Source organism: Vanellus vanellus (genome assembly GCF_965231255.1).
Source record: "Vanellus vanellus genome assembly, chromosome: 21".
Taxonomy (NCBI): Eukaryota; Metazoa; Chordata; class Aves; order Charadriiformes; family Charadriidae; genus Vanellus; species Vanellus vanellus.
The window spans coordinates 5,496,021-5,518,475 of NC_138926.1; the positions used below are offsets into that span (position 1 = coordinate 5,496,021).

Sequence of the window (22,455 nt, forward strand, 5' to 3'; positions counted from 1 at the left end):
TGAACAACCTCGTCTGAGCAGGGACCGGCTGCAGCGGCAGTTCATGCCGCCCGCGGGGCTGGAGCAGTGTCTGACCCCAGGGAGCCAGGATACCGTGGGCTTTTACACCACGGTGTAACTTAGCCCTGTAATCTGGCAAGGCTCTGAGGCTGCAAGGCCTGGCAGTCCTGGAAGATATGATCCGACAGAAGAAGGAAAGGGGCGAGGAAGAGAAAAGCTTACGTGAAGTAGGGCAGGCGTCCTCGTCGGAGCCGTCGGCGCAGTCCTTGTAGCCATCGCAGACCCAGCTGTTCATGACGCAGGCGCCGCTGTTGCAACGGAAGTGATTAGGTAAACACGTCGGTGGGATCGGTGTAGTAACGGGATGAACTGGAGAACCTAAAAATACACCGTTCAGAGCTGATTCGCGAGGCCTGCTCCTGCATACAGGCTGTAAGCTGCGCCTGTTCCCAGCAGACCGAGCGCCACTATCTGCGGAGGGGAGGGGGGAGCAGGCAAGGCAGTACAAGCCCAATGTTTTCACGTGTGTTGTATCTGCACAGCAGATCAGCGTTTCCAAAAACACAGAGTAAAAAGAAGCACGAGAGCGCACGCACAGCCCATTTGTGAGGGATTTTGAGAGCCACGGGGGCTGGCGCAGGCTGTCCCAAGCAGCCCTGCGGGAAGGCAGCTGATGCCGAGAGCGGTCCAGGGCTCCCACGAGCAGAGCACAGCAGAGCACCACGTGCCCTTACCCTCGCAGTCCTTCTCGTCGGACCAGTCCCCGCAGTCATTCTCCTCGTCACACTTCCACCGGTTGGGGATGCAGTGCCCGTTCCCACACTGGAACTGGTAGTACCGGGAGCAGTTCGGTGCCTCTGTCGGGTTTTCTGGCAACGAGAGGAGAGTCCCGTGAGCCCCAGCATTATCTCACCAGTCTTCAGCACAGCTGAGGTATGGGAGCACCTCAGGCCAGGCTACGGCTATCTCTTCCCCTGAGCAGCACGGGCAGGGTCCTTTCTCTTCTCCAGCATCCTGTTCCTCACAGCCCTCGCTAGCCTGTTGCCACCACTAGTATGTCTGTGTGCTGGGTGCTTCGTGGCCAGATGCCACCTACGGTCTCGGAACCAGAGGTGGCAGTGAAATTCAGACAGAGCACGGTAGAAATGGAGAAGCAAACCCTGCAGCTCCGAAATGAAGATGCAGCTGCTTCGTCTGGCTGGGTACAGCTCCTACAGCTACCCAGGGAACGGTGGTAAATATTGAGTTTGGCTGAAAGCTGCCTGTCTGCTTTGGGCTGGGAATCTGTGGAGTAAATATGGTCACGTATGACTTAGTCAACCACAAGATGTGCCAGCCGTATTGGATTTTCAGTATGCTTCACTTTACCTACCTGCAATATGAGGAAAACAATACTGATCTACATGTAAGACACTCTGCGATGTGCAAGTGGAATGCTACACACGCACGTGTACATGTATATACACAAGTGCCTACATAAAACATGAAGAAGCCAGGACTCGATGCTCCTGAAATTCAAAGGAGGCTGGAGCTACGGTGACAAGAGACCCTGAGGTACTGCTCACCACAGTTGGCTTCGTCAGAGTAATCGCCACAGTCATCCATCCCGTCGCACTTCCACACCAGGCTGATGCACACGCCGTTCTGGCACTGGAAGCTGAACTGGTCACAGGTCCGGTGGAACTCGGGGTCCTGGGCTGCGGGGCGGCACAGAGAGACATCAGAGGTTTACTGTACAGAGCAAGGGCTTGAGGGAAGCTCCTCACCGAGGAGGGGGGAAGGTCCACACTCAGAGGCAATCACGGATTTATAAGCAGAGCATTACAGTTCAGAGCCACCTCTTAGGAGAACCGGTAGCTTTCTGGTCCCCTGGGGAATGCACTCTCCTCTCCACGCCTCTGGTTTCATGCTCTGTTCCACGCCCCTTTTGCAAAGATGCACAATGTCACACTTACAGCAGCCAGCGTAGTTGGCATCTTCATCTGATCCGTCTCGACACTGGATGATGCCATCGCATACCATGGAGTGGAACAAGCACTGCTGCCGGTTCTTGCACACGAAATCCATGTAGCGGGTGCACAGGGGTTCTGGAGAAACGGGAGGTCAGGAGGAGGGGGGGTGGCATCTCTGCAGTCCTTTGGCAGCAGCAATGCCGCCTGCTGCGACCTGCACAGACCTGGGCGCAGCGGCCGGAGTTCAGGAAGTTACAGAAAGTTTCCAAGACAAATCACTCGAGCTCTGTCCCTGCGCAGTGGGGTACAAGCGGGCTGGCACAGGCGTCAGGAAGGATTTGGTGACCTCCCTGAATACAGCTCCCGACAGCGCGCCATCCCTACCGTCACAGCCCTGCCTGCTGCGCCTTTCGCTGACGCTCGCAGACCAGCCGATTTCCCAGGGGGCTCGTGAATGCTAACTAAGGCTTTCCCATTATCTCACCCCGGCTTTTCTCCCAGGGAGACAAGCTTTGGCAGACGGTGAAGGCTGTCAGCCCTCGCTGCCAGGACCCCACCAGCTGCCCGCGGCCCCAGTGCTCACTCACCACAGCGCTGCTCGTCCGAGGCGTCGGAGCAGTCGTTGATGCCGTCGCAGTGTTTGCTGGTTGGGATGCAGGTGCCGTTCGGGCACTGGAAGCCGTTGCACTTTTTTTCTGAAATGTAGAATTGGGTAGATGTTGTGTGGGTTGGGTTGTTTTTTTTTTAAAGCTGCCTTTAGTTAGCTACAAAAAGCCATGGCACAGCCCCAGCTGCCTTCTCCCTGTGTCTGCCTGCTTTTGGAGGGATGGGCATCGTTCCCCAGAGTTTGCTGCAGGGTTAGCTCAGCGAGTTTGTAGAAATCCCTCCTTCCCCGTGGCAGAGCCCCCACTGCGCGTGTGGCACGTTACCGCAGTTGGCGGGGTCCTCGTCGGAGCCGTCCTGGCAGTCGGCGTCGCCGTCGCAGGCCCAGCGCTGCGGGATGCAGTGGCCGTTCTGGCACTGGAAGCTGGAGGCCTCGCAGGTGTGATATACTGCTGAAACCAGAGGTGGGGGGACTGCCTGAGCGTGGGGTGCCACTTCCTCCGCCTGCAGCGGGACGTCCCGCCGTGGCAGGCCCCAGCGCCGAGCCCAGCTCCAGAGCACAAGCCACCACCCCGTGGGCCCCAGGCAAGAGGTTGCCGGGAGTCCAGGCTCTCCCCGGCTCACGCCACAGCCTTTTCCTCTCGGCAGCGTGCCTGCTCACCGGCCTGCCGTGCCTCAGGGACGGCTTTCGGAGGCTAGGGAGCCCTCCCGAAGCTCTCCCCGAGTCAGGAACCTCTTTCCCTTTGGTCTCGGTCCTCGGTGTGTGTGGGCAAAGGTGACGGTGGTGACATCTTGCCAGGGGTGGCGAGAAATGTCACAGCGAGCAAGCGAGCCTTGGCGGAGTGGCAGAGTCCCCCGTGCAGGGCAGGACAGGCTCGGAGACAGCCTTCAATGAAGGCAGGCAAGGCTTTTGCCTGTTGCCAAAGCAAATTAGGGTTTCCAAGGGAGAAGAGCCATGGCTTTCCTTAGGCTCCTGTCATGAAAATATCTGCCCGTGGGGGATCTTGGTTGAAGCTTAGTCTATGCTGTCGCTTTAGAGACAAATACCGCTCTTCAACCAGGAGAGCACTCGTCGTTATTGAGAAGAGGAGCAGTGTTCAACTTAATTAAATTGCATGCTACTGAATTTTAGGTTAGCGAGTGACATGCACTTGCAGATATTTCAAAATACTACAGTCTTGTGGCAGTAATATTCTATTAGGTATTCAGTGTGAAATGTAATTATTTTAGATAAGAGCAATAATTGCAGCCGGTGAAGTCAGATGAAATGTTTCTCAAATAATTGTGATCCTCTTAGATAATTTCAACTTTAGGCTTTACAGACCCAATACGCTTTCTGAAGTAGGTTCCTTTCCTGTAGTAATTCTCTCTGGAGAAACTCATATGAGAGATAAGTGATACCAATATAAATTAAACCTTCTTATGTAGCCATGCACTCGGAATACTAACGACCGGGATCCCCAGTGCCATGCTATAAACCCCAAGTGCTTGAGCCATGGCAAATGCCGTAGGGGGTGAGCACACAGGAGCCCGGAGGCCTGAAAGGGGTCTCCTGGATCCCCGTGCCAGAGCCCCAGGAGAGCAGCTTGCCCCGCTGTCTGTCCCAGCAGCTCCGGGGCCGCAGCCGGGGCAAAGCCGCTGCCGGTATCCCTGGGAGCTCTCCTGACCCCCCCCGGCTTCCCTGGCCCCATCAGCCCGTCTCCTCTTTGCACGTGGCATGGAAACCACTGCTGGTATCTTGAAATATCCCCTGTATCGCTTTATGAGTATGATCTTACACCTCTCACTGACGGACTGAGGCGCTGCCTACTCTTAGAACTCTCCTCTCATGCAAATACTTAGTGTTCGGCTTGGTTGGGTTGGGTTTTTTTGTTGATTTGTTTTTAATGCACAAGACCAAGACATTGTGATCCGTTGCCTTTTCTAATGAGGAAAAGGCTCTATCTGGCTGTTAACTTCAGGAGACTGCTGACAGACATCAGCTTTATGCTGCGGTGCTGAGGACAGTTGAGTGTTGTGACTTTCAGCTGCGAACAGAGAACGAGGCCCACGGGTGTAGGACTTGCTGCACGAGAGCTGTACGCTAGGAACAATACTATTTCTGGCAACCAGGCTGCATCGGTATGAGTCGTAAGTAAAAACAAGAGTGGGGCTTCCACGTTTGACTCGTGACACCCTCTTTAGATTTCCAAACCCACGGAGCAGAGTGAGGCCGCCTAGCGGTGGGAGCCAATTCCCAAACTAAATCTGCTCCTCCTTCAGATCAATTGAGTGTGGAGAAGCTGCAAAGAACACGCGTGTTTTCGGGAATGTATTTAATGGCAAGAAAATGGTCAGAGTTCAAGCTGTGAAAGGTGCTCAGTGCACACTGGCCCTTTAGCTGCCTCCGTACAGCAAGGGAGCCCTTTTTGCGCAGAAGCATCCTTTGGCTGCCCGCAGCCACAGACCCGCTTCCCCATTCAATGCTGCTTCACAGGCACGGCCCCGCCGGCTGGTGCGCAGAAGGCGTACGGCCCTGTGGCTGCCACAGCGATGCACGCCTGTCGGTGCAATCTCACAAGTAACAAGCAAAGCTGGATCGCTGTGCCAGCATCGCAATGCTGTCAGCAAATGCAGAATGAGCCCTAAGACCTGCTGAAGGCACTAGAGGAATGAAACCCTTCGCTTTTGGGGCATTACATCACCCCGAGCTGAGGCGCGGGCTGCCTGGCTGCCCTGCCGGGTGGCTCAGCTAACAAGCAGGGAAACTGAGGCACACGACATTGGGTGATGTCTTACAGCACCTCAGGCTGTAAGTAATGAGTGTTTGCAACAGAAGGTTATCGATCACATCAAAGCACTTACCAGTGCAGTTTGCTTCATCGGACCAGTCCCTGCAATCGTTATCACCATCGCACTTCCAGGAAAGGCGAATGCACATCCCTGAGCTGCAGCTGAATTCATCATTTCTACACTGGTGAGCCTCTGCAAACAAACACGCACAGTTCAGACGCTGTCAGGGCCAGGGGAGAGGCGGAGGAAAGCTTCACAAGGGCTATTGACCGAGGAGAGGAGTCTGATGTCTCAGAGATGACAGCGTATGCAGCCCTGCAAAGCAGACTCGTCTTGAAAGCACGTTTTCCTGCCTCGTCCCTAGCCCTGAACGACCAAGACCTACCGCCTTGCTGTCTAGCAGCCTCTTCTCTCCTTCAGCTCAGCTCCCCACCTCTGCGGATCGCCAAGCTGGAGGTGGATGGCCGCAAACATGACAACGCCGTGCAGCCCACGCCTCCTGTGCGCTCGCTGGGCAGCTGCCCAAGGTCAGCTTGTAATCTCTACCAAATATTTGGCTTCGGGTCACTGGAGTACCCAAGGAGCAGAGCGGGAGAGCTGGCTGATAACAGCACAAAAGTCTCCCCGATGGACCACAGGGAGGGGGAGAATCAGCGCACGGCCTTGCTCTCTTCTCCCGTCCCTATTTCCCAGTACCTATTCAATGGTGGGAGGCGGCAGTTGGTAGCCAGGATAAACAGGGAGATCTGGCGCGGCACTGGCTTGCCCTGCAGCGTCTATGAGCAGCACCCTGGCCCGCAACACCGCTGGGTGTTCTGCCCCTGTACCGGGACAGGGAAGGAGGTTTGAGTGAGGGCACTCACCACAGTGACTTTCATCGCTGTTATCTCCGCAGTCGTCCTCCAGGTCGCATTTGTAGGACAGCGGGATGCAGGTCCCCGAGCCCTGGCAGCGGAACTGGGTGTCGGCATCGCAGACGGTGGTGGCTAATGTGGTAGACAGGAGGAGAAGGAGGTCGTGGTTGTGGTTAGACGATGTTCCTGCTGCCCGAGCGCGTGCACTTAGTGCAGGGAACTGACGGGAGGGGGACAGCATCCAGCAGGCTTTGCTCAGTGCAGCCTGAGTTACTCTGATGGTCTTTTAATGGCATTATTAGGAACGCCGTGTAAAGCAGAGCAGAGGGGAGTTAGATGTCTGTCAGGGGACCAGGACTGAAGCCTGTGCCACCCTCCACGTCCACGCGCAAGCCAGGGGCAGTGCCTCCCAGCCATGAGCATTGCTAACTAGTCCCCGTGCCAAACCGGTGACCCCTGGTGAAACCAGGCAGAGGAACAGGTACCCACAGAGGCTCTCCCTCACCCGGAGCCAGGCAACAATCTCAGACTTGGACTCTGCTTACTGGTATCTCAATATTTGCGGGAAAATAAGCTCTCGATCAGTACAAATTGGACATAAATGACACCTCTCCAGGAACACCTGGTCCTCCACCGATTCCTAACTTTAAACGTGGCCTTTTTTCCACAGAGCACTAATCCGAACCCTTCGGGCTCTGCAGCGCCTTGTAACATCTGCCCCTCCCGCACGCATTGGCAGTCCCTAATTTTACTCGAAAAGGTGACCTCCATCCTGAATGTGTGAACTCAATTTACTAGTTCTACAAGATGCCCACATCTGCACAATGGAGATGGAAAGTCACTTTTTTCTGCACCCTTCCACAGCATTGGCTGTGCCCTCAATTAGCCCCAGAAGGCAATTACTGCAAGGGACAAACATGTGCCCTCACGGCAGAGCTGGCATCAGTCTCACTGAATTTTAGACGCTGGTCAAAGGGAAATATTGACCCGTGCAGGACACAACTCATCCCACCAGCTTCGGCTGTCTCCCCGAGGAAGCGATGAACCAACCGCACCCCCAGAGCACCTCTTGCTCCCTGTGACTATGAAGGGAGCGCAGGCCGTCGGCTCAGGTGCAATGCTGACACAGCAGACATCTAAATTTGGACGGGTGAATGCCACTGTAGGACACTTACGGCAGTTCTTCTCATCGCTCATGTCCCCACAGTCATTATCGTTGTCACACTGCCAAATGCTGTTTATGCAGTTCCCATTGAAGCATCTGTACTGGTTCGGCAGACACGTGTTTTCTGGTGCAAAAGGGAAAACAAAAACAAGCTGGCACGAGGCATGACGCCGCGCGTTCAGAAGCCAGGCCGGACTCCTCCTCGCCCAAAGGGCAGCGGAAAGGTTGAGCCGCCCTCTCACGAGGGCAGAAGCTGCCTCTCGACGTAGAGTAGCAGCAAGAACCGAGCGTGGCGTTACCTTCTTTTATGCAAGTGTTGTTCTTCACGACGTAGCCGTGAGGACAGTCGCACTTCACCTCCCCTGTGGGCAGCACAGTGCTGGACACCCCCTCGGGGCACTTGCAGCTCCTGCCGTTGTTGGACTTGGGCAGGCAGAGCAGGCTGCAGGGCTTGGCGATGCAGGCGTTCTCCCCTGCCGCGAGGAGGGGGAGGAAGGAGACACGGTCAAGACAGAGGGCTGGAAATGCCACGGGAAGCCCAGTTTCACCTGCCACCCCAGGTTTTGGGGTCAGAGCCCCGTTAGGAGCCTGCGCTGCAGTGCTGCGTGCTGAGGCCAGCCTTAGAAATGCACAGAGCCATCTGATCCCGGGAGACCAAGGGCCTTAAAGGTCCTCCCAGTCTCTTGCAGGCTACTGACCGGCGAAGCCTTTTGATGGTCTGACACCCATCTGAAACTGAAGCCAATCCCTTCCGCGCAAACATCACGCAGGGACCGCCGCTAACTTACTGCAGCCCAGATGGATGAGTAAGTGGAGGACAAAGCTGGTGCAACTCTGAGACCATATATTTTTTTGGCCTATACAGCATGGAAAGGCCGTGGTCGGTGACCTAAATTATTGAGGCACCGAGTCCCCTGTGGGCTCCCTCCCTGATGGGGGGAGCTTCTCTCATGGTAGCCGAGAAGTCGGGCACACCACTAATGGAACACAGTCCTTAGAACGGCTCCGAGTGCTGCAAACCCTGCAGGAGCGGGGACACGTTCAGGCTCATGAAATGTGACCTGGGGTGTCCCGGGGACCTGTGGAAACGGGGGTTGAACGCATTTCTAAATCGCGGGAAACATCATCTGCACGCTCACGCAATTACCTGTCGTCTTTCCTCTGTAAAAGATTTTCATATCCATGATGCCATTTAATCGGCCGACTAAGATCTCCATTCTTGAGCCGCTGTTTTTGGATGCTCTGAAAATACTCAGCTGTGACCAGTCGTTCCAGTAGATTTCATTCTGAAACACAGGCTTTGCTCTTAGGGCGAGGAGCAGCGCTGCCGGGGCCGTGCTCGTCAGCCGGTACCTACTCTAAGCCACCGTAACCGCCTGGAGGCGCCGGGCGCTCGAGAGTGCAAAGGCTCCCCAGCCCAAGGGGCAGAAGAAGAGCAAGGCCTAAGGTGGGATTTGAGCAGGGATGGAAGCGGCAGTCACATCTGCTGAGTGGCAAACAATCTGGGGAAGGTACGGCAGTGCAGCTGCCCGGGAAACCTACACGTCTCTTGGATGCCGGTCCCGGTTTCAACTGCACCTGCCCGCTCGTTTCATGGGCTTGGGGGGACGTGCCAGGAGCAGGAAGACAACAAGCATCGTGCCCGCTCCTACCCTCCGAATCCAGCGTGCTCAACGCTCCTCCGCCACCCGCCTCATACACAGACCAACCTCAGAGCGTGTGTGCTATGGAACCGCACGCCGACGGGAAACGAGCTGCCGCGTACATACCTTAAATACAGCAATAGCATAGGGGTGAGGGAGGCTGTCCAGGATCACGGATCTCTGCAGACCATTGAAATCGACCCTCTCGATCCTGTCCATATAGGCTTCGGTCCAGTAGATCCAGCGGTCGTCCACAGAAATGCCGTTTGGCCACCGCACGCCCTCCGAAACGATGCACCCGGCCGATGACCCGTCCATGTCGCTTCTGTAAATGCCAGCTCTGGAGTCTCCCCAGTCCGTCCAGAACATCAACCTGACAACAAGCAGAGAGGTTACCTGAAGTAGTAACAAAACCGGTCATCAAAAGGAAACAGGTTACAAAGCACAGGTTTGAATACTTTACATTCCAAGTCTCTTGCAAACCGTGCCTTTGGAGAGGGAGGTATTGCAGTTCTAAGGAACACCACTGGCAGATATAAGAGCAGCAGAGAGGCTTATTTAGCTGCAGGTCCTGTGGTGCGAGTGCAGCTGGAGGTTACGGTGCAGGGAACTGCTTTGCTTTAGCGCATACAGCTAAAGGCAGCTCAGGATTGTCAGCACTACGTGTGCAGTGCAGCAGCTGCGGCAAAGCCGTACTCAGAACGATACAACTTGCATCTGGCTCTGGAATTGGAGCGCGGCTCGGATTCTCTGGCGTCACTGCAGCTTTCCCCACTGACCAGACCAGTTTTACCGGCAGGAAAAGTTATTTACTAGTAGATATGTATGGGGAGGAAAACAGCACTTTGATCGAAAGGAACAAACAGTTTGTGATCTCTGCTCCGAGGCGGCTGGCACCCCAGTCAGGCACGCCACGGCAAGAGCGGGCTCCGCGGGGCAGGACCGGGAGCTGGACCCTGCTGCAGTGCCCGCCGCCGCTCCTGTCCCCATCGCGCCCTGCGGGGCCAAGCCTCGCAATGCGCAAAGGTGCAGGAGGGTGCAACACCCTCCCTCGTGTTCGCCTCTCATGAGCGTAGCGGCGCAGGAGGGGCCGCACCAGCGCGGTTCCCCTGGGGAATAGCGAGGCAGCCGACTATTTGTGACATTTGCTCTCTTACCCGTCTCGGGGAACCAGAGCGAGGGCTCGGGGTCGTTCAAGTATTGAGGAATTGAGGACGGTGAGTCGCAGGTCTCCGTCTGGGTTGGCAACCTAGAGTGGCAACCAAAACCAGGAGGGGTGCGTTTACTGCGGGCCGGTGCGCTGGTTAAGGTTACATGAAAACTGTGGCAGGTAATTACTGCTCCCGAACAAAACAGCTGCTGTGGGCACAGGGAGCAGTTACTGTGAGGCGGGTGATAAAAGAGGATAGATCGGTGTATTTACGGACGTTTCTGTGTGTCTGAGCGAGCAGGCGGCTGCCGCAGCGCTCCGTCCGTACCCCGTGCTGCCTGCACGCACCGCACAAGGGTGTTGCTTTTTTCCCCCCATTTCTGCTGTGTGATTCGGCCTCACAAACTGACCTGGGTTTAAGTACTCAGGGCTGAATGTTATCATACCCTGCTTGCATTGAGATCCAATAAAGTGGCGTGGGGGACGAGGGTCAGTGTTCACTAATGGCCCACCAGCAATGAGATTTCCGGGCAGCAGCCAACTTAGGGCCCGGCCACCTCAAAGATGCACTGACACAACCACCTCTTTGTAGCATAGCCGTACCTCAATTTTAGGAATCCCGGCATTCACCCAGTACAGCAACTGACTGAGAGGTTCGAAGGCCAAAGCTTCCACTGTTTCCAGCCCGGTGCTTATGATTATTTCTTGCCCGGAGCTGCCGTTGAGACAAAGACGCTGGGGAAAAAAAAGAAATCAGAATAAAAGATGAGGAACTTCCGCAGGCTCGAGGCGACCAAGGTAAGGCGTGCGAGGCAAGCCGTAACAGACAGCTCAGAGGAGTACCCGAGAGAAATATTTGCAATTCAGGGTGTGTATGCAACACCTGCCTCCGGTGCAAGGAGGCGATGAGAGGGGCGGCCGGCACCGCGGCGGCCTCTGCGCTCCCCGGCTCACCTGTATAATGTCAAGAGTGATGTCGGCCCAGTACAAGCAGTTGTGGTCATAGTCAAAGTCAAGGGCGACTGCCCCTCGCAGCCCGGCCAGGGGCAGCTCCTCGCTGACGCCGGAGGCAAGGTCGTAGCGGTGGATGGAGTAGCGGGTGGCGTAGAGAATGAACTCGTTCTCCTCTGCAAGAACAGGCAGCGCCTTGTTTAGACACCTCTGGCCGTCTGAGGCCACTCCAGGGGCAAGAAGGAAACACCCGGTATTTTTTTCTTACCCCGGACTGCATGTTTTAGCACCTCAGCGTAAGGGAGGCAAAGGCCCTTTGTCTCGGTGGGATTAGGCTAATGAGAGCGCGCTAATAGCCTTATGTGGGTCCCGAGAGCACTCGTGCCGGGAACACACTGCGGCCGTTGTTTGTTCCAGGGGCTGAAGGAGGAGGGAAGGATGGCAAAAACCGTGGTGACCCCTTCCTTCCCACGTCAGCCTGCTGCCAATTAGACAAAAAAAATACTGACCTCCTGTTCCTTAAAAATCTCATAAAAAAGGTGGGCGTGATGTAAATCCGCGAGTCCTAGGGGATGCGGGCACCGTAGTAAACATCCCAGAGTGGGTTTTGTTTCTAATTTGCGCGGAATCCAGAGTAATGGGATACTGGTCTAGGACCAAGTCTCCCGAGCATTAGCACACTACCGGTAAAGTCCAATAATGCTATTAATGAGTAAAGCTAATGTCAGTAAGTAACTCTGGCTGTGCATCCCTAACGAGATTATGCAGAGATACGAAACAGATACTGTACATGAAAGTGTTACCATGGTGCGAGCCAACACGTATCTGAAGATGATCAGCAAATACGCTGGGAACACGGCACTTCAAAGCCCAGCCCAGTGGGGACCGCAGGTTTATTTTTCGATCTGCAGGTCCCTTCTCAGCATGACTAACACGGCTCTCCAAATAGCTCAAGAGGGCTCGGAGGGGTGAACGACGTGTCGGGCTCTGAACGAGGAGGAAAACTAAGCATGGCGTTGGCTTCAATCCCAGCAGAGGGAACGCTTCCCCCGGCGCTCGCCAAGCCGTTTTGCACCTGGAATATCTTTTGGGCTCTGAAAAATCTTAGGCCGGTGCAGGGAAAGCTCACGCTCAGCTCAGCCCTGGCCCTGGTTCGCCTTGCCCGCAGCGCCGGCTCGGCCGCCCCATCCCTTACACGAGCATCTTCCCTGTCTCGCGCTCGCTCTGGAGCTGCTGCACGGCAGCATGCTAATCACGCAGCTCGTGACGGCAGATTAAATTAAAGCTGTAACGAGCAGAATGCAAATAACTTTGGCAGCGCAGGAGCACGAGACGGTTTCAGTGCCTCATCCGTTTGAGAGGAGAAAATAAGGGTGGAGGCGCAGCGTGGCGGGGAGGCGCCGGAGGACTAAGGGACAGCGTCTGGCCCCAAACAGCCGTCGTTCAGCTGCGTACGGTGGCCCGTCTCAGGACTGGGGGGGATCTTTGATCTAACTCCTGTCTTTCTCGTTGGTTTCGAGCCCGCTACAGCGAGGACGCAATGGGGATAAGAGGGTTCCTGCACAAAGCCTGCTCTGAGGGCTTCTGCCTCCGTGTCTTCAGGAGCAGAGAGGGCTCTGCTCCGCAGGCTGAAGCTGTGCGTGAGCGGGCCCCTCAGAAGCTCTCTGGGCCTCGGACAGGACAGGAGATGCTGGGTTTGTAACCGAGTGAGGCGTTTCAGCTCCTGCGTCACAGGTTTTGTCCGAGAGCCCCCTGGGAATTGGTGCGTGGTCCCTCAGGCACCGGCCAAAGGTTCTGTGAATGAAGCCCTTGTGCCCAAAGCAATCCTGTCTGTACTCACCAGCCAGTGGGCACGGGACCAGCTCCCCTTCGAGCCGCGACTCAATGTCTCCACCTGTACAAGTGTCCCCGGGGATCTTTCGGTAGCTGCAACAGATACAGCCAGGCAGTTTATTGCATGGAAACTGTTAACATGCCATCCTGTGCCGCTAGAATAAGCAGTGGCGCTTAATTGCAATCTACGTCCAAACATGCAATTTGTTTACCGCACTTGTTTGTGTGTGGGTTTTGTGGCTGTTTGGGTTTTTTACTCAGCAGTAGGATAAGTCCCAGCGTTTAGAAGATCAGATTCCCCTCCCGAGTACAACACGTACCCTCGAGTCTTCTTGTAAGTTGAGCCAACAGGGCAGGGGACCGGCGGGTCATATGGTTTCCCAGCAAATTCAGGGTCAGGGACACAAACTTCTAACGATAAGTCGTCACTCAGCTTAAAGCCGAAATCACTGCAAGGAGAAGAAAGATGTAAGGAAGGACAGGGGACAAGGAAAAATGCGGCCATGCTATACGATTAGTCTGCTCTACTTTTGCACAGAAGTTTTAAGATCCCAAAGTATCTCTAAAGTCCATTAATTTATCATCAGTATTTAGCTGCATAATACTATCTTACAGCCAGACAGCTTCTGTCTCCAGGACGTTTCAAGAACATTTTGCAAATGAGCTTGCCAGTGGCTGAGCAGACTAGGGCAGGTGAGGCAGCAAGGCATCGCCGAGCCAGCGTGCCCTGAAAATCCGGCCGCAAGCCCCGCTTCTCCTGCTAGCTGGCTTAGGTCGCTGGTCAGTCTCTTGGCTTTTGTTGTTGGTAAAATGGGAGTGACGGTGCGCCTGGTCTTTGGAAAATGCCGTGGAAGAGGTTACGTCAATCTGATTTTGCAAGGAGTCCAGGGCTGCGATTCTGAGGCAGGAATTGGATCCCACCAGTCCTATTCCCAGTCTGCTCACGACAAGCCAGACTCGGTCTCCGTCTCGGCATCGGTCAGGCAGGGCTGGACCCCCGTCCTTAACTGCGTGCACCGGGCACTCGAGGGGTCTGGCTGCGAGCTCTGCTCAAAGTCCAGCCCCGGAAAAGCAGTTCACTTGCTAACCCCAAACCTTTGCATCAGATTGTCAGAGTGTGTTTCCTAAATCTGAGAGCACTGCACAGCTCCCAGGAGTCAGTAATGTGCACGTTGCAGATAAAACGATAGAGCAGGGCCAGTCGCATCCCGGTGGCTAAAGGTCACTAAACTTTTTAGCGGAGGATCTCTATATGCAATGGGAAATTGTCCGCCATCATTTGAAAGAAGGTGATGCAGGAACAATACTTTTCTATAGAACCTTTCAGAGGCTCCCAAAAGTCTCTAAAGACATTAATTAAGTCTCATGCCCCGTTATTAATGAAAGGATGTTTTCAGTCTATTTAGTTTCCTCTTTGCTATAAAATCAAGCAGCGATACAAAGAGCTCAGTAAATTGGATGTTTGTTCACTTGGAGCGATCGGTCACAGATATTTATCTCAGACTTACAATCCAGAGTAAAAGAAATTAATTGGTCTTTACCATTCAAAGTCTTCCCTCGTACAAGAGCAGTTGGAGACCATGACAGGCCTGTCAAAATCTTCCCCATTGAAGCAGGTCGCATGAGGAGTCCTCCTTTTGAAAACGGTTTTATGCCCCAGTAAGCACTCGTTGCCTCGCTCGTCGGAGGGCGACCACAGTTTGTAGTCATTCTCTGTGCAAGGGACCCCTAAGAGAAGGGACAAGGTTGGGGTAAAGAAAGACGCGGTCCTTGCTGCAACCCAGACCAAGGGTGTAAAAGCAAGAGAGTCACAGACGTCACTGTTGCCGATATGCGCCCGACGAGGACGTGCAAAGCACGGTACCGTGTCCTGCACCACGCTCCGGGGACAACGCAGAGAGCCTTGCTCTCAGAGGAGGTGCAAAACGCCTCTCGAGGGCAGCCGCAGGCTCCAAGCAGCCAGCCCGGCCTCCGAGGAGGCTGCGTTAACCTGGGCTTCTTGCCAGGGCTAGTGGCATCGGGCCCCAGGAAGCTCAGAGTGCGGGCAGGCACGCCGGGGCCCACCCTCGCGCCACCCTGATGCCCGTTGCCCCTTCCCTCTCCCGGCCTCCTCTGGCGCAAAACAAGCAGTTTCCCCCCAGATTTGAAGGCTCAAGCCCCGGCCTGAAGGAAAGGGCAGAGCAGAAAGCATTTCAGCTCAGAGTGTGCAGCGGCACTCGGTGACAGGAGGCAACAAGCAGCTCCGTCGTGGTGACAGTGAATTTGCAATGCCTCATTTACATGAAGTCATTCTGGTTACCAAACAGATCCGTTTCTAACAAAACGTCAAGGGAATCGGTTATAAATTTTAGTCAAGCAAATTCCTCTGCTGGGTTTAACTGCTCTTTGATTAAAATGCTGCCTCGCAATCAAAGCTGAAATGGGTTATAAAACATTCATAGGCACAAGCCTTCAGAAGGTTTTTTCTCCTTTTTCCTTTTCAACAAATCCCTCGGCGAGGAGGGAGAGGGTATGGGGAGGGCGCAGGGGATGCGAGCGCCTTTAGCAGCTGGGTCCACGTGGACATGAGATGCGAGGGACGGAGCACCCGAATGCAGACGGTGGTACTGCAGCCCCACAGGCGATGCCCTTTCTCCCCCGGCTCCCCCAGGGCAGCCGGGTCTGCTGCTAACGGGCCTTGAGTGCATCTCTCTGGGGTCTCTTTTGGAAAACTGGACAGAGGGCAAGACCGCCAAAGGTTTTCTCGGTGCCTGTTTCGTATTTAGGCGCCCAACTTCCTGTGTGCCTCAGGGGGAATCTAAGAGCCTTAGAGGACTAAATAGTTTGGTTTGTAGCCTGAGGTCTCCGGGTCGCTTTGGGCTTCTGAAAACCTCTCCCGTGCCCCCTCCTCGGTCTCAGCCCTCCCGGAGAGGGTTTGTCAAGATCTCACTGGCACCCACAGGGGTGCTCAGGGCAGGCCGTGCGGTGTGGGGACCGGCTGATTTCAGCGAGGGCTGTGTAACCTGCAAAGCCACGGGTTGGAGACAGGATGGCTCTCCCACCGGCACAACCAGTGTCAGCAATGGCTCTGTCACCCGTCCCCTTACCCAGCACGTCCGTGGTGTTGATCTGCAGTATCAGCCAGCTGTGGCCGTTCTCTTTGTACGAGCCGAAGATGGTGAATATGGTGCTTTTCTCCCCGGGCTCAGTAAGCAGGCCGTACACGAACACCGGCTTCTCTGAGAACGTGAACGTTTTCCAGGTTTCCCCTTCATTTGTGCTGTACCTGGAGCAAGAGAGGGAAAGCTGCCAGGGGCAGGTCCTGCCCGCCGCAGGGCCCTCTCTCCCGGCGCCAGCCCGAGCCCCGGAGGCCGTCCCCCTGCCCAGCCACGTACTTGAGCTGGTCAGTCTCGGTGCCCTGCGCGATGGCCACGAGAATGCCACCGTGGTCGCCCCAGGTGTAATAGTGGGGTCCGGACAGCGCCTGGAAGAGAAACGGTGCCGAGGGGTGCATCAGAGCTGTGCGGCAAGAAGCACGACGGCTGGAAAGCGTGCTTTGTCAGAAACGCTGCCTGACCCGAACTAATGTTTCGGGTCGTCTGGGCTGAGCCAAATATCTGGAGGCACCAGAGATTCAAGTGTTTATGGGCCAACGTCTGCTGTCAAGAGCAGCCAGACCAATTTCCCTCAACGTATAGCTGTGATTAAGAGCAGCGCTGCCCCCTGGAATCTGCTCCTCCCGCAGGGAGGGAAGGGATTAACAAAGTGCCATTACACAAAGCCGGAGTCCACCGCTCCCTCTCTCGAGTCTGCGGCTCTTTGTCACGTCAGCCAGCCCTTCAGACACTCGGCAGGGACTCCCCGCCTTCCCAGGTAAGTGTGGGGTTTGGGGCTGTAAGGCTTCTTGAAGGCTCAAAGAGAAGCGCGGCCGTGGCGTGAAAAAAAGCAGCTCATACATCCATCCCGTGGAAAGAAACTTGTAATTCAAGCTCATCGCCAGCTCTATCGAGTGACCACCAACACAAAATCACTTTTGCTTTCCTGTCTGGGGAGCCCAGCGCAGCTCAGGATGAAAATAGAGAGCATGTACGTGCCTGACTCTGCTCGCAGGACACGCTAACGCACTCGGGAACGTGCTTGCACAGGGCACCGAATGCATTGTTCGTTTCTTTTCTGCGCTGTGAGTCCACACTGGTGGTCTGGAGAGCACCGAGCCTTCCAGCCTGCCGCCTGCCAAAGCCAAGAGGAGGAGTTGTGTTACTCCTCCTCAGCTGAGGAACGGCAGTGCTGGGTCATTCCGCACCTCTGCTCGCGATACCAAGGGCCCGAATCAGCCAGGAGCTCGGCATTGTTCACTGCAGCTCAACGTTTCCTCAGCATGTTTTAATTGCACTCCAACACAAACCTGCCCACGAGCCAGGGGAGGCTGGCACCTCACCTTGTCTTTCGGATACCCTTCCCCGGCCATGAGCGCTCCCGTCTTGCCAAAAGGCTCCCGCAGGGAGAAACGGCGGCTCCCCACGGCCGCTCCCCAGCGGAATTTGGGAGGCACCCGCTCTCAGCCTCCGAACCACGGCCAGCTTTGGCAGCAGCCAGACCTGTGGCGCATCCCCACCGCCGCCGCAGCTGCCCAGACCTTAACCCAGACCACGAAGCACTTACGGGAGGAAAAGGAGGCCACTTAATTCACAGGATTAAATCGCTTGCAGATGTTGGAATAGCATATTACACTCGCTGCAGAATGCACAGGCAGACCACAAATGCTGCCGCAGACCAGAACACCCACTTAGTAAACAGCATCAAACTCCCCACAAACTGAGGGCGACATCCCAGTGTTCTGGAAGATGCCGGAGCCTCTGTAGACACTCTCGCACACAAAGTCCTGGCTGGCAGTCCCGTCTAAAAGGGGCCAGACGGCCCCTGCCGAGGGCAAGTCCTGCCAGTTGAAAAGAAGAACCAGAGGAGGGAGCTCCCCTGCGTTTGAACCCACCACCTTCACCGAGAGGTTCACCTCTATGCCAACCCACGCCTGGACCTTCATTTAAAGACCTTTTTGCCTCAGTCTCAAGGGACATTCGGCACCATCCAGCTACAGCTCTCGGATGTGCGTATGCAGAGGTCACCTTTAACGCTCCAGAGCCGCACACTGCTTATCTGTACTGCTGCCAACATCCTACCCGCTGCACCGCCGACTCGGCCGAGCCAGCAAGCAAAAGAGCGGCCTTACCTCTCTCCACCTTGCTCCGGCACTGCTCGAGACATAGACGTTGGTTTTCCTTGCCATGTTCTTGCCAACGGAGCCTAGGAGAGCACGAGAAATCATTCTTCTTGAGGAATGCAAAGCGATCGCTTAAAATAAAGCCAGACACCTCTAAACTATTTTTATCTGTGAGTGAAATGACAACGGTTGAGGAGCTGATTTGTCACACTATAAACTAATCCCTTCCAAAGCAAATATTTTAGACTAATACAAGCTTTAAAAGCAGCTGGGGAAAAACCTATGGCTAACGAGATGGTGAAACAAAACGTGTCAGTGTTTTCTTCAGCAAAGGAGCGAGACAAACAGGAATTTCGGTATGTTCAAGAAACCCCGTACGTGGATAGGGGCAGGAAAGAGGATCAGAATAAGCAGGCAAGGTTTCTCACGTCACCTCGCTTCAGTCAAATGTACGTGCTGCAATTACTGTACGGGGACTGCAGCAGAGAACGGACAGCAAAACGCACAATTTAATTGCATTTTTGTAACCTGCGTGTACAAACTAGGTGCTGCCAAGTTCCTCGCGTGCTGACGACAACGCGCCCCAAGCCCCCACAAGGCTGCAGGAAGGAAAGCGATACCGGTGGCGATGATCAGTCCCGGCGCCGACTCCTTGGAGAGAATGGGCATCCTACGCAGCTGGAAATTAAGCAGCTGGCTCAGGCGCTGGGCCAGGTGGAGAGAGCAGCCCTGAGAAAACTGGAAAAGCAAAACACAGCGGCATCAACCCTCCATCCCGCTCTCGCCCGTGCCCTCGGCCCACCTAGTCCGTCCCTCTCCACTTGGAGAGGCGAGGAGGGACTCCCTCGCGGCGGGATTGCCGGTTCAGCCTCTTTTGCGGGGGCTTCTCCCGCGCTCGCCCCCTGCCCCTTCCCACCCCGCGCTACCTCGCAGTCTATCTGCTCCCCGTAGCGCGTCTGCGCCGGGGGCTGCAGCAGCTCCCAGGTGCCTCCCTTGTCAAAGGTGATGACCGAGCGCATGTTCTCCTCGCTGAAGGAGCCGTTGATCAGAGTGGCAATGTAGACGCCCCGCACACCCTCCACGCGGTGGAAGTCCGCAAAGGGCTCGTTGGCAAAATACCTGCGAGGAAAGACAAAGGTGGGCTCCGGGAATCACAGCCTCCCTGGGTCTGGCGGGTGGGGAATGCCAAGCCCGGAGATCAGGGCGATGCTTTGATCAAATCCGGCCAAAAACCACAAAGACTTTGGCCGATGTTCTCGAGTACCGCAGCCGATTAGGCGCATCCCACGTTACCTGACCAAGGTGTCACTTCCAGCTCCTCCCGGGCTGTAGTAGAGCACGTTTTCTAAGGACAGGGAGAACTTCAGGCCCTCTGCCTCCGAGATGTAGAGGTTGGTACGATTATTATCGTGGCTGACACACACAAACACTTGGTCCTCCGAGGCATCGGCAACGTAATATTCCTTTGGATGGAAATGACAGGCGAGCAGGCTTCAGGAGTGTGGGCATACACGCAGGGTTTACGTACAGCCTGGTTTTGCATTTCACGGAATCACGGAATCACAGAGTTTTCAGAGTTGGAAGGGACCTCTAGAGATCATCTAGTCCAACTCCCCTGCCAAAGCAGGATTGTCCGGAGCACATGACTCAGGACTGCATCCGGGCGGGCCTGGAAAATCTCCAGAGAAGGGGACTCCACCACCTCCCTGGGCAGCCTGGGCCAGTGCTCCGGCACCCTCACCGTAAAGTTTTTTCTTGGCCTTGAATGGAACTTCCTAGGTTCCAATTTGTGCCCGTTGCCCCTCGTGCTCTGTCACCCTCACCGTAAAGAAGTTTTTCCATGTATTTGAACGGAACTTCCTGTGTTCTAACTTGTGCCCATAACTTGTTTCCTTCTAGCTAGCTGAAAGTTCATTCTTTCCTTCACCCATCTGTACTTGTTCCACTTGGCAAGAGGGTACCTTCCCTCCACTTTTTGTTTTGGGTTTCTCCTCCCGCGATCTCTATCCTCTGCCCCGCACGACCCACCGGCCGTCCCCCAGGAGCAGCGCAGGGTGCCAACCCCCATCGGTGGCGGATCTCTCTCTGCCTGGACCCTACAGAGGCCGGGGGCGTCTCACAGCCGGGAGCGTACCCCTCGTGCTCTCCTTCCTCCCCGCCAGCCTGGGGACACCACAGCACGTCTGCTTCACAGATCACCGACTCTTTGCAGAGCCTGGCTGTCCCCCTGGGCTCCCTCTGCCTGCGAAGAGGGATGCTCCAGGCCACGCCGGTGGAACCTAGTGCCCCACGCCATGGGAAGAGGTAAGGTCCCCAAAAGCAGAGCCAAAGCTCTGAGCACCGAGCTCAGCCCCTCTCTGGGTATCTGGGTTTTGCTGCCAGCCTCCATCACCAGTGCTGGAGGAAGTTGGTGACGGTGTCTTTCCAGACAGCCTCACCCCCAGGACAGTGCTGACCCGCACAGTGCTCTGGCTATGCCAGTATTTCTCCAGAGGCATGAATCGCTACAATGAAGTACCATCGTGTAAACCTCAGCATCACCCAAACATGAGCTGCTGCTCAGCTAACCCACCCCCGCTGCGCAGGGTCATACGAGGTCCCTTCCCGGCTCTAACTCCTGCAGTGTCTGGTGAAATGCAGAAAAAATGCTGTTGACATCTGAGGGCGTCCTTGGCAAAGGAGGCAGAGAGGAGGTCGTCTTTGAAATGGCCACTTACCTTAATTGGATGCTTGGTGACAAACTGTGCCACGCGCATCGGCTTGCGGTTGAAGGAAACCCAGAGCTGGACCGAAGGCGGCTGCGAGCTGCCCTGCAAATGCTGCGCCAGAGCAGAGGGACACGTTAGGAGTAGAGCTCAGCCCCGAAATCACCCTCATCTCCAGCGGCGGACAAAAGGCAGACTGGGGCAAACCCGCAAGCGCATGCCTGGGACTTCACCCTCGCTGCGTGCAGGCAAAGCGGGGCAGCCGCCTGCCCTGGGACTGGCCGTGGGGAGCAGCGTTCCCCGCTCCTGGTGTACATCCATGCTGGCAGCTCTCAGTAAGGAGAGAAACTGCCCTTTTTGGCAGGTCAAACGGAGGTAAGGAGGCTGGTTTTAAATCCTTCTCTTTCTGCAGAGCACTCTGTCCTTTCCTTCCTATTTTTAATGATTTGCGCAAAATGAAAGGCACCAGTACGAAGCCAAAAAAGTAAAAAGCTGGGGGCAACCTATTTCATACGGGATGCCAATGGTAAGAACCTAAACCCAGATTTAGGCTCCAAAAATAAGCGGCCTGATTTTCCCAGGCTCCGCATCGCTAAGCAACCGCGCCTCCCACGGCGAGGAGCAGAAGCCGGCGTCCTGCGCGCCTCTGCCGCCCGGCCTGTCCCCTCCCCAGCGCCGCCCCTGCCGCGGCCGGGGTTTGACGCCCGTGCCAGATCCCAGACCGGGGATGTCGGTTCCAAACCAGGGGGCCGCAGCCAGGCCGGCCTTCCTCTGAGCCTCCATGTTCCCCACCGGTCCGTGCCTCAGCATGGAATACGGGTGATTTCAATGTTGTTTAGTGTAACGCTGGTTGTTACAGCTGCTGGACAAAGTGTGACGGTGGCCCCTGTGACGCCGGAGCCAGAAGCTGAAACAACTCTGAAGAACCCCCAAATTGAGTTCATGCTTGGAAAGGTCCAGACTCCAACCAGCCCCGTGCTTTCAGGGCGCTGCCCCCGCCCTGAGCCCGGTGGCTTTGCGGCAGAGGCGCGGACCATCCCCCACGTTTCACTCCACGCCACCAGCAAGCCTAGATAAAATCTTCTGCAAACCACAGCAGGCTGCAGAGCAGGCGCAGCGCCAAGGGGACGGGCCCCCAGAGTTGCAGGCTGTACTACCTGCCAGAGACAATTCGGAGGAACTGAAAGTGCTCCGCAAACATGTCCCCTGCCAGCGTCAGACAGCACTAAGGTGGCCGGAGGCGACACGCTCGCTGCTTACCGCCTACAAAACGCTCCAGGGTTTTGCAAGGAGTCAGCCCTAAATGGCAAAGGTTGCGCGTTAAAACAGACTGGAGGGCAGCAGCGGGGGAGGAAAGCAATGCTCACGTCTTCTAAAAGGCAAAGTGCTCCGTACCTCCCAGAAGGAACAGGACTCTACCTCTCCGCTGTCCTGCCTCTTGTAAAGGACTTGCCCTCAGTGAAAGCACAGACGATTGCTAGCTTGCTTTCAGGTTTGCCTGAAAACGGCCAACAGCTCCCGAAAGTACAGGGGGCCTGGGCTGCAGAGGGACCAAAAAGACCGCCAGCACTCACCCTCACCCTCTTTCCTTAGGAAAGCAAACTGAAAATCCAGCTCTTACCAGGCTGCA

At 55.6% G+C, this 22,455-nt stretch overlaps 1 protein-coding gene across 2 annotated transcripts in view; it reads right to left on the reverse strand.

The window, feature by feature from the left end:
- Positions 1-22,455, reverse strand: part of SORL1 (sortilin related receptor 1) — a gene marked incomplete at its 5' end in the record, with an annotated part of 48,830 nt that overhangs the window by 12,847 nt on the left and 13,528 nt on the right. Inside the window, 25 exons of one of the 2 annotated variants that reach the window (XM_082493935.1) lie at positions 223-378; positions 735-869; positions 1,566-1,697; positions 1,956-2,087; positions 2,540-2,647; positions 2,882-3,004; positions 5,400-5,519; positions 6,191-6,313; positions 7,357-7,470; positions 7,646-7,819; positions 8,494-8,632; positions 9,116-9,362; positions 10,147-10,238; positions 10,743-10,874; positions 11,094-11,266; positions 12,931-13,016; positions 13,244-13,372; positions 14,465-14,651; positions 16,010-16,188; positions 16,298-16,386; positions 18,130-18,203; positions 18,741-18,858; positions 19,047-19,239; positions 19,414-19,583; positions 20,838-20,939. In XM_082493935.1, the coding sequence (XP_082350061.1) occupies positions 223-378; positions 735-869; positions 1,566-1,697; positions 1,956-2,087; positions 2,540-2,647; positions 2,882-3,004; positions 5,400-5,519; positions 6,191-6,313; positions 7,357-7,470; positions 7,646-7,819; positions 8,494-8,632; positions 9,116-9,362; positions 10,147-10,238; positions 10,743-10,874; positions 11,094-11,266; positions 12,931-13,016; positions 13,244-13,372; positions 14,465-14,651; positions 16,010-16,188; positions 16,298-16,386; positions 18,130-18,203; positions 18,741-18,858; positions 19,047-19,239; positions 19,414-19,583; positions 20,838-20,939 (3,427 nt within the window). Of the gene's footprint in view, positions 1-222; positions 379-734; positions 870-1,565; positions 1,698-1,955; positions 2,088-2,539; positions 2,648-2,881; positions 3,008-5,399; positions 5,520-6,190; positions 6,314-7,356; positions 7,471-7,645; positions 7,820-8,493; positions 8,633-9,115; positions 9,363-10,146; positions 10,239-10,742; positions 10,875-11,093; positions 11,267-12,930; positions 13,017-13,243; positions 13,373-14,464; positions 14,652-16,009; positions 16,189-16,297; positions 16,387-18,129; positions 18,204-18,740; positions 18,859-19,046; positions 19,240-19,413; positions 19,584-20,837; positions 20,940-22,455 lie in introns of both variants that reach the window. The other variant, XM_082493934.1, reaches the window with a different exon arrangement.